Below are 11,740 nucleotides of genomic sequence, written 5' to 3' on the forward strand. Positions count from 1 at the left end.
TTTTTTCTACTTTTAGTAACTGTGGCCTTTACATTTTACCCATGGACTCCAAAAACAAAAGGCGTCTTCATTCTCTTATATATTCCAACTGTATAATTTCCTATCAAACAAAGGAAACTCAAGTTAACACCCGAAAACATTTTTTTCTAAAAATATGATAACACAAAAATGTCCTTGACCTTCAATAAACCATTGTTAACACTATACGTTGACAAACACATGCCTTGACTTGAGTGTGTCGTAAATTTGCATAGGGAAATAACCAGTAGGTTTTCATTTGGTAATCTCTGTTTCTATCTTAGTGTTTTGTCCATATAGAAGTCTTTTTTGGCTATTTGTATTGACGAATACTTTAATTTTATCGATCACGATAGTTATGTTCAGTTAACATTTTTTTGTGTTTTTTAAGATTAATAAATTATAAAAAGAATAATCAGTAAATCAGAGTTTAATTCTTACAAATTATTCGTATATTTCGGGTGCAAAAACCTTCACTTCTGCCAACTGTAGGTATCCCCTGCCTTTCATGGTCACTTTGACATAACGGCCACTCATTTGGTGGTTCCAACGGAAAACAAGTAGCTCATTATCCTTTCCTGGACCTTTATAGTGTGCAAATAAGGACATTTCTTTCAATGTTGGCCCAACTGTGATATCCAAGTCACGTAGACGGTCACCTGTTTAAAAGGTATAAACAAATCTTATCAGATTTAATACATGAATATGCTTATTAATTTTGTCAGACTTACCTATATCCTTCATCGGATTTTAGAATATAAAGCTTTTTAATCTTTACTGACTGAAATCTTCATGGACTTTGTTTTACATTTTTGTTACACCACTGTCCCAGGTTAAGTGGAGGGTTGGGATCCCGCTAACATGTTTAACCCCGCCACATTATGTATGTATGTACCAGTCCCAAGTCAGGAGCCTAAAATCCAGTGGTTGTCGTTTGTTGCTGTGTTACATATTTGTTTTTCGTTCATTTTTTGTACATTAATTAGGCCGTTAGTTTTCTCGTTTGAATTGTTTTACATTTGTCGTTTCGGGGCCTTTTATAGCTGACTATGCGGTATGGGCTTTTCTCATTGTTGAAGGCCGTACAGTGACCTATAGTTGTTAATTTCTGTGTCATTTGGTCTCTTGTGAAGAGTTGTCTCATTGGAAATCATATCACATCTTCTTTTTTATATTTTATTCGCATTTTCGACATCTCGAGTTCCTCAATCAGTGTAGTAAGTCGCTTTTCTACTATAGCATTTTGTTTGAAAATATGTACTTCTCAGTACTTAAGTATTCCTGATGTCCAACTATTTATAGGTTAACATTTAATCTCGCTTGTCTTTTGATTCAACGGTGCCCTTGTTGGCTTTAGTAGATAATAATCGCCCTCCAATATCAGTGATAGCGGAATGTTCCTTTTGTAAAATTCCAATACATTATAGACTCCGAATCAACTATGAAGATGCAGATAACTGGTGGCTCGAAAGCGGGGAATGGCGGAATTGGATAGTTTTATTCAATAGCTTTAGTATAGTTGAAAATAAGATCAGAACCCCATACACTAAAGCGGGAAAATAAGATCAAAATGTACTTTGCATCAAGCCATCTTATGCTAAAACATCTAATAACTTACCATAATTTACACGGTTTTTTATTTCAATTCGCTTTATATCATACACATGTCCAAGATCGACCCACCAGTATGGTAAGTTTTCCAGTTCAGTATGTGAGAATGTGGTTGGATTTCCATCGTTCGCATAGTCAGTTGCACAGCATTGATTGTTACCCCATGAACGTGTATTTGCATACCAGGAGCTTTGTTGGCTTGTTTTCCTCAGAGCAACATTCTGTTGTTTGAAGTCTGAAGAAAAACATTTAGTGTAGAAAAGAAGTCTTTAATGTTTATGTGCAAGCTCACATTGTTACATGATGCAGGTGAGGCTTTATGCTAGATACTAAATTACAAAATAAGCTGAGATTTATCAGACATTCGGTTAACAGGTAAAACACGTTAGAAGACTATAATGGTGCACCATCCTTTACAAATTCTTTCATTGTTTGTGTGAACAATGATTCACTGGTTTTTGCAAAAAAAATATTTGCACTATTTTTTTATTTTTGTAATATAGTTTGCATTCTTTCAAACATTTAGTAAACTACATCCCAGTAACAGATACAGATATCCAAGAGAATCACCGAGTTTCCTACTGTGACATATTTTGTAAAAGACGATTGACCACAGTTAATAATAAACGAGGTGCACTCAATTTACAAATAGTACAAAATCATCCCTTTTTCAGTTTATTGGTTTTTTTTCGACAAAGCATTATTTCTGTCACAAATGTCACTCGGTTAGGGCTATATTCATACACGGCTGGTATCATTTCTGAAGTATTAACAACAACTTGAGATGAATGATCATTACATAGTGTGTTTTATTGATGATTTGGAACATTTCCCCTGAAAACCCCTAATGACAGCGGATTTCACTTGATCTTTACACATTTGATAAGACAACTGGACAATTTGCAGAGCATTCCTAAGCATGTAAAATGACTGCCGAATCAATGTCTTTGTTATATATTCGCCATATTTCGGTAGCTGTTAATTGTGAAAGGAGTTTATAAATAATTGTTCTTGAATTTTTAAATATTTCTATTTTTGGCATTTTAGTATTTTTAAGACAGTCATTGTTAAACAAATTCTATCAAAAATTATGTGATTAAATAACGGAACAGAATTAATCTATTAGCCTCTCAGACAGAAAAAGCTAAAAACCTAACTCAACATCCTGTTAGAAAGAAAAAAGCTAAAACCTTTACCCATCAAAACCAAAAAGAAAGCAGGCAAGGCAAAGTAAAGTAAAGCAAAGAAAACAAAAATCAACATAAAACCATTAGGATTTTGTAATTAATAGTATTTCAAAAAAATTATATGCCTAATATTTTTTACATACAATTTATCAATCATAGCACAAGATTTTTCAAGAAAACTATGAAAAGTTGTTCTTTAAGAAATTAACTCTTAAACCGAAAAAAATAAATTACATATTTTTATAATAAAGTTATTAAGAATATTGAAATTGAACCATATTTACTTTAAGGAAATAACTTTGAAACCAGGAAATGCTTGACTGAATTAAGGGAAAGTGACCATATTTTGGAGATTGAAAGAGGAGAGTGGACTTAACAACTGCATGATATGGACATATAAAAATGCATGTCTTTTTTTAAATTGTGGTGTATTATGCAATGTTTTGCTTTGTTTTCATGTATGCATCAACCCAGTTGGGGTATAATAGTGCATAATTTTCAATAAATAAATTAATTAGTGATACTTAAATTAACTGATAAGCGAGTGATTGCAAGAAAAATCCGTGCATTTCCAGAACGTCAAGACTGATTAGCTTACACATGTTACAGAAGACGAGACTAGTATACAACTGTGTAGAACAAAATAATTTATGTTCAAAAGAAAACCCAAACACGGTAAGAACCGTTTCTTGTTCTTATTACGCATACTTCATCTGCACGCTGAATATATACATGCAAAAATCTTGAATACATATAGGTAAATGAAGCGTTAATGAGACATCAGATTATCAAACATTTTTTGACGAATCCTACAAAAACGGGATGTCATTCAAAATAAATACCGTTCGTGAATTGAATCTACCTGAAATATATTTTAAAAAATGACATTGGGTTCAGAAAATTTGATTGCTGTTCCTCTTCTTCCAACTTTCGACTTTTAACAAGTTTATTTCAGATATGAATCGACAGTGTGTAATAAAAACTTAAACTTGATAAATATACCACAGCCATAAGAAAGTCGTACATCACGAGTTATTTATGGATTATCCATTTCACAGATGATAGCGGATATGTTCCTAATGTCGTAACTACAATCCCGTCCCCTTTTCCCGATGTGACCTACCGAATTAGACTTATTACCGGGTGTGTATTAACATGATAATCACGACTGGTGCCACATGTGGATCAGGATCTGCTTACCCTGAGATCACCCCTTAGTTTTTGGTGGAGTTCGTGTTGCTCAGTCGTCTATGTTGTGTTTTGTTTACTATTGTTTGTCTGTTAGTCTTTTTCTTTTTTAGCCATGGTGTTGTCATTTTATGTTCGACTTATGAGTTTGAATGTCCCTCTGGTATCTTTTGCCTTTCTTGTGTGCATATGTGATGTTTTAGCTTAGTTAAACTTTTGTATTATATTAAAACAAAAGCAACGCCTTTAAACAGAATAGCCTACATGTTTCTTGAAAATTAATGGTGACAGTAATATTATATTTCAATCCTTATATGTAGCGATTATTACGTTTTCTTCATATTGATACTGTAAAACACTAGCGAGTCACAATGTGAAGATTTTTAGTTGATTGTGCACTGCCAAAGAGTTGAAAAAAGGCTTCCTATTGCCGTCGATTAGCTGTTAATTTACATTATCAATATACTGCAGTTCTAATAATCATTTTTTTTTTACGATAGAAACATATGAAGATTTCATTTTTTTCACCAGCAAACAGTATGAGTGCTTGATGAGTTTGGTAATTATTTAAAAAAAAATTCAGCAAGTACCTTCTCACAAACTCTTATTAGGGGGAGATCTCTTCGATAATTTAGTCTAAGATACAAGTTACAGATATTTTTTAGCCAATTTTGGCTTCCATTGCTGAAAATAATATCATTTATAACAAGATAAACTCGTTTTAAACACAATAAAATTATTTGATTAACAACGATAAGTTTTAATGGAATGACAAAAAGAAACAAAGTAAATGTAGACACAATGTCAACATAACCACATCTATTTGTACTCATACTAAATAAAAATATTATTTACCTATCCAAAATCACACCGCGATCGTCACAATTCCTGGTATTTCAAAAACTTAAATGTGGTATGATTGAAAATAAGACAGCCATCCACCTAATACCAATTGACAACTGCATTGTTTTTATGTGCATATTTGATCAAATAAATCTAATTTTGCTTAATATTGTTCCCAATATTTCCGTTATGTTTTGTACATTATTCGAGTAGAGTAAGGAATATATTCATTACTACAAATTTATCCTCCGATGACATTAGCCAAATGAATTTATCCTTATCATAATTTTCTAATTTTTCAATTTGTTTTCTAATTTATTAAAATATCTATCTCGCTCTACACTAAAACTTTCTCATGTAATCAAATAATTGAACTCACCCTCTACATTTGTTTTACATATTTAACAAATGCGGTCTTTGGCTTCTTGGCCGAAGTATATGTCATTTTAAATTTCAAATAGTTGACAACTGATTCTAAATTTTTTTAGTAACTGCCTCCTCTCCTAAATACCGACTAGAAGATAGGGTTAAAAAGCAGAGTTATTTGTAAATTTTGAAATAGTTCAACAATAAAAGTTGTCACACATATCTTTTCAAATCACATAAAACCTCCTTCACATCCCCTTTGCTCTTTCTGGTCTTTTAATAAATGCTTTATGTAATTAAGACTCCATGATGCAGGATATATACCATATGTAAACCTAAGATTTACTCATTTATAGAGGGAAGACAAAATCTATCTTTGACTGTAAACAATAATTTCATTTGATTTCGAGAAGAAAGACCTTGAGCATTTGATTTCTTTAAAGATATATTATTTTATAACCTATTCATCAAACACATTTCTCCTCCAGATTCATTAATTTTCATAAATGAGTATGTCATCATTTAATGAATTTGATCTTAATTCAGATGTTTGAAATATTCAAAACCGTTCATTAGCGCTTACATTTATTTTCGTATTTTTTTCAGAACAATTTATTTGTTTTTAATTTATCTTACAAGGCTCAATGAGCTAATGGATTTTCTTCATATAAAGATTCTAATGTTTCAATCAAATTTTGTTGACATATGCGCATCTTTGCTCTTGTTGTATTTCTTAATAGTTAAATGTACTTGACACATATATATATACAGTCCTTGGATGTTGTTAACTTCCCACTAACACCATACACCATTACACCATTCACCATACACCATTACACTATACACCCTGTGCCATTACACCATACACGTTACATCTTTGCACCATACACCTTACACATTACACCATAATGCAATTTAATTTCAAAGAAAGCGTGCGACTACAAAATTATTTATATATTTTAAAAAACGAATTTTGATCACAATATTGTAAATTAATGTATAAAATTAAAAATCAGTTCTTATCAATATTTTGCATAGTTTTAAATGTCGTACACCATTCATTCACACCATTCCATATCGCACGTTAAACCATTACACCTTTCCCCTTACACCATACATAAAAAGCACCATATACCTTCTACCATTGCACCATATGCCATACACCATTACACCATACACGTTTTTTTGGGAAGTTTACACCATCCAAGGGACAATGGAATCACTTTTATTTTCCTACATGAGTGAGGATTTCTTATATAATTATTTTTTTCATAACTATAAGTCCTGATCATACCAATGTTTTTTGGTTTTTTTTTTTTTCTTATTTTTTATTTTCAGAGGTAAAACAGTTATACTTCTTTTTAAAGACTTACAAGCTGTAATTAAAATAACCTTACTGAAATTTTCAACATAGATAAATCATATATATTGCTATTAAAGTTAGAGATCCAATATTTATCACTTTCGAGTTTGCTGTTGACCTTGACATTTGTTTTGTTGTTCCCATTAAACCTACATCTTAACATACAATTAAAGTGACAGTGATCTGAAGATTCAAGGTAACGCTTATTAATTTTAAAATACATTATTGCAGATATCAGATCTTTTAAAATTCACATGAAATCTACTATGCTATTACCTAGCTTCTGTGAGGGCAGCCAGTGACATGTCATTTAGTGAACGTATTTGTGAAAAGAAAGACATAGTGTGATGAATTGTTGCTCTTTTGAGTTAAAACATTATCTTAATTCATCCTTGATAATAAGGTTAAGTCATCTATATAAGTATCAAAGAGTGGTATTTTATTAAAGAACGTTTTGTGACGTACCATGCAAACAATTGTGACCCTTCCCTCTGGAAGAATTTTATCATCTCATAATTCATTCATAATTATATATTCAATATCAAAAATAACTATTGATATGTCATTCAGTTTTCGTCTTATTAAGATATTGTCAATCAAGCAATGTAAGCTGCTGCTGAACGGAATATATATTAACATCTACTTATTTAGATAATAAGCGGACGACCTTTTGATATTGGGGATGGGGGAATTCATGCAGGAGGATTTTAAAAATGAATATTCTGGACTTATAAGAAGTAAACACAGCTTGTAAAAGGTTTTGCAGAGCCATGTGTCTGCTTGCGATTGTTGCTGTAAGTGTTAAAGTATAAATTTGGCTGTAAAGAGTAAGTTTACTGAGAATACTAAAAAATTTGAAAAAAATATATTGCAAAAAATTTTGCTTCAGACATTATATGTCTTAATCATGAAAAAAGCTTTTGTCAAAGTTTCATATAATCGTGTGAAAGTGTGACAAAGTAAATGATGTCCAATTAACTTGAACACTACATGCTAACTACAAAAAAGTCCGTCTATGAGTTGAAAAATGAAAAAAAAAATATTTTCATTTTATTGGTCTGGATACGGTCTTTTGGTCTTAAATAATCTTTTGTCCAAAAATTATAAAATTTCATGAAGGCTCAACAAAGTTATTAAATAATGAAAAACTTTAACCTTAGACTGTATCTAAGTGTATAATGTATAAAAAAAGTATATTTATCAGTAAAAACCGAAAAATGAAAAAACAAATTAAAAAATTAAATTTTGCCCTTTCGATCACAAAAAAAAATAATTTTTCCAAATCTCATAAAATTCCACGAGGGTTTAACAAAGTATTCGTGTATAAAAAAAATACTCCAAACACAGACTGAACCTAAATGATGACGGTGCCGACGACGTTCTCAACAACGGAATGTAAAATATTTTTTAAATTGTCTTGTTTTGCGGCATAAATGTAGCAGCTCGAAAGAAAAACCTTACCTAAAACTGGATGAAAATTTAAATTTTGCCTAACAAAAGAAGGAAAATAAATGTTGACACAGTTTAAAATAACACCCCCACTCCTGATTATGAAATAGTGGTCCTCCTACCATAAAAGGTACAAATATTGATTCAACGAACACACAAGTCGATGATGCCAAAGGGTTTTAAAAGCATTTCTTTCAAAATACATTTTCGTAATTAAACAAATTCACATATATCATCTACCTTTCTCAAGTATGAAAAGACTGCGATCAAGCTGTGCTTTGATGGTATCAATCTTAGATTCCAGCCTAACATCTGAACTGTTTCCAACGGAAATCGTTATATGACATGCGAAACAGACACAGAAGACAAATATAAATACTACTTGCTGCATTTTTAAATTGCTCAACAACTTTTGTTATCAATTTAGAAGAGAATATTTATAAACGGTTATAATTAATTCTCTGTTTCTAATGAAGTAGATATCTATGCAGACATCTGCTGTCATGCACATAATGATCAAGGAAGTTTGGCCATGTCACGCAACACAATGGATCATTTACACGTTCAACACGCAAACTGTATTTCATGCTTCCTGGTTGAAGTCGAAGCTCTGAAGAAAAATATATATGCAAAATATCAAAACAATTTCAATTAAAGGAGAAAGACTATAGCACATTTTTTTTAATTTATTTTGCATACCATGATGAAAGAAAAGTATACTATCAATGACAAACTACAGTCTACTATTACGTATTTAGACTAATACTAACTAGCTATAGCACACTGTTAATCATTAAGACTAGAGGCTGTATAAAAAAAAGGAGACGTGGTATGATTGCCAATGAGACAACTATCCACCAAAGTCCAAATGAAGTGAATGTAATCAACTGTAGGTCATCATACGGCCATAGACATTGATCAAAACCAATACCGTTTTTTAAGGCGATAGTAAGGCTAATGTCCTTAGTAGAAGTTAAGAATGGCGTTAAAAATTCAATACACATTCTCAACATCTCAACAATTTCAATCGTTCAGGTAACTTTTCCCATTTGCGTAAATTTTCTTGTAACTCTTCCCGTTTGCGTATCTTGTAAGCACCATCGAGTCCGTTAAATATATCCTTAATATATGTCATTGCGTTCAAATTCTCGAAAAACCACTCGTTCGTAGTCTACATTCAATTCTTTTTCTAACCTTTGGTGCATCAAGCGAACAGTCTCGAAAGTAATGAGTCATGCCATTTCTAGCTGATTTTTACAGTTTGTACTTATGTTTTGTTAAGACACCATTGTCCCAGTTGAGGTGTAAGTTTGGGCAATCACAAACATGTTAAACCCTTCTACATTTTATATGTTACTGTCCCAATTCAGGAGCCCTTTTTTATTCGGAAAGTTCAATCAATGTTATGTCCACTAGTTTATACAATTCTATTCTACAAACGTGTAAATCGATTACTGATGTAAATTATAGGGACAAAATAAACTTGGCTAATGACCAAAATGTGCAGATAATAGGTACTGCTACAGTGAGAAAGTGCTTAAGGTGTGCCCAACCTTGTCTAAAAGTGTAAATGAAGATAAAAAAACAAGGTACATACTCGATCACCTGTTTAATTTGGGGACATCGTATTTGTGGAATAATTAAATAAAAATTGATTTTAGAGAGACTGACGTAGTTCAAAACACGTTCATTTAAGTTGTGGAAATCGCGTTACTATAGATCCACACAGCAAAATTATATATAGGGTAGTATACCTATTAATATTCACTATAGTTATCAAGGAATGTGTGAAAGTAGAACTCCGATATTATCACAGGGTTTAATAACTTGTTAAGCCGTAGTCACTGCATCACAGGACAAAACCGTACCCGTTAAAATCTTCGGAGTAATTCAGTTGTTCAATATTCCGAAATGTAAAATCATTGCCATATTTAGTCAACTGACCGATGAGTTCCAGGTCTTGCATGTCAATACCACAGACATTGTCCCAGTTGTGCAAAGGATTTAGAAATTAATCCTGATTTAAAGGATTGCATTACATTCATGAACATGTGACAACAAGGACGTATTTGTTACAACGAATACACATAATTATAGTTGCACTGCTATTGCTCAATACCAATTTATACATAAATCAGGACCTTTACATCGAAAACCTTAAAGACTACCATCCCACAAAAAGGAGGTTTTAAGACACCATCTTGATAAGCTTCTTAAACAATTTGTTTTTTTGTGAACTGAACGTTACCAAAGATTGATTGATTGATTGTTGGTTGCTTGATGTCTAGTAACAAATATTTCATGCATGTTCAAGACGAGAACATTTAACAATAAATTCAACATGTAGGTCCTATAATAGATGCCGTCCGGGATGAAAGTCACTAGAAAATGAGTTATATTGGATAAGGACAGAAATTTTGCCGTGCAACATCCCCATGGACGTGGTTGCATACTTTTGTACATCCCACACAGACAAACGGACGCCCCACTTTGACAAAAATTTTACTGCCGGTCGGAAGAAGACCTGTAGTGTCCATATTTATACTACCCAGTCACCCTCGAGGGGAGGGGCGTAACTGAAGAGGTGCCGTCTACGAGCCCGATTGTTTTAGTGGAAAACCATTCAAAACCTTCTGAAAAAATAAGTGAGGAAAGAATCCTAGTTTTGGATTTGTGCAAATTTTCGTTAAGTGAACAACCAAAATTTTAAACATTTATTCCAGATTACATATATTTAAAGCTTACAAAGTTGATTAAGGAACGCATGCTTAATTATATAGGGTTAATAGCCATGAGTAGTTGTTTTGTTTTTCAAATGAAGATGTATTAAGACTTACAAGCTTTTGCGAGTACCAAAGGGTTTGCACATAGCTTGCTTCTACCTCATTTCAGTTGTTAAATAAAAAAAACATTTACGTATTTTGGCATTTGAATCCTGCTTATATCAATTTGACAACGTTCTCATTTGCTTCGAAACTTCCGAACAATATATATCGGATCGTCAAGAAGTTATCGATCGCTTCCGTAATGCAGGCCTTAAATTATATCAATATAAAAGAAGGACGAAAGATACCAGAGGGACAGTCAAACTCATAGATCGAAAACAAACTGACAACGCCATGGCCAAAAATAAAAAGACAAACAGACAAATAATAGTACAGATGACACAACATAGAAAACTAAAGACTAAGCAATACGAACCCTAACAAAAACTGAGGGTGATCTCAGGTTCTCCGGAAGGGTAAGCAGATCCTGCTCCACATGTGGCACCCGTCGTGCTGCTTATTTTATTACAAATCCGGTAAATAGTCTAATTCGTTAAGTCACATTCGTGAAAAGGGAAGGGTATTGTAGTTACGACATAAGGAACATATCCAATATCATCTGTGAAACGGTTATTCCATAACAGTCAACCAACTCGTAAAATTTACGGAGGGATGATTTCAACTTCACCATTTGGAACTCTTGGCTTAATAGCTTCCTTGTGAGCATCAATCCTCTATCAAGGAAATCATGATAGGAAACACAAGCCCGGGAATATCGTATCAATTGGGAGATATATACTCCGTATGCAGACGCTGCTGGAATGTTGCTACATAGAAATGGAAAGTTCACAATAAACGTACCTTTGCAAATTTTTTCAGCAATATTTTTAGGCCATCATATTTCAAAAGAAGCTTTCCGACCATCTCATGACCGTATAAAGTTTTTGAGA

At 32.5% G+C, this 11,740-nt stretch overlaps 1 protein-coding gene across 1 annotated transcript; it reads right to left on the minus strand.

The window, feature by feature from the left end:
* Nucleotides 1-432: 432 nt before the first annotated feature.
* LOC127700520 (fucolectin-5-like) lies at nucleotides 433-8,573 on the minus strand. The gene is made up of 3 exons (XM_052204046.1): nucleotides 8,266-8,573; nucleotides 1,637-1,864; nucleotides 433-677 (listed from the first exon to the last, which is right to left on the minus strand). The coding sequence occupies exons 1-3, from the start codon at nucleotides 8,414-8,416 to the stop codon at nucleotides 463-465; spliced, it is 594 nt and encodes a 197-aa protein (XP_052060006.1). The 5' UTR covers nucleotides 8,417-8,573; the 3' UTR covers nucleotides 433-462.
* Nucleotides 8,574-11,740: the final 3,167 nt, after the last annotated feature.

Source organism: Mytilus californianus, unplaced genomic scaffold (assembly GCF_021869535.1).
Source record: "Mytilus californianus isolate M0D057914Y unplaced genomic scaffold, xbMytCali1.0.p SCAF_5, whole genome shotgun sequence".
NCBI lineage: Eukaryota > Metazoa > Mollusca > Bivalvia > Mytilida > Mytilidae > Mytilus > Mytilus californianus.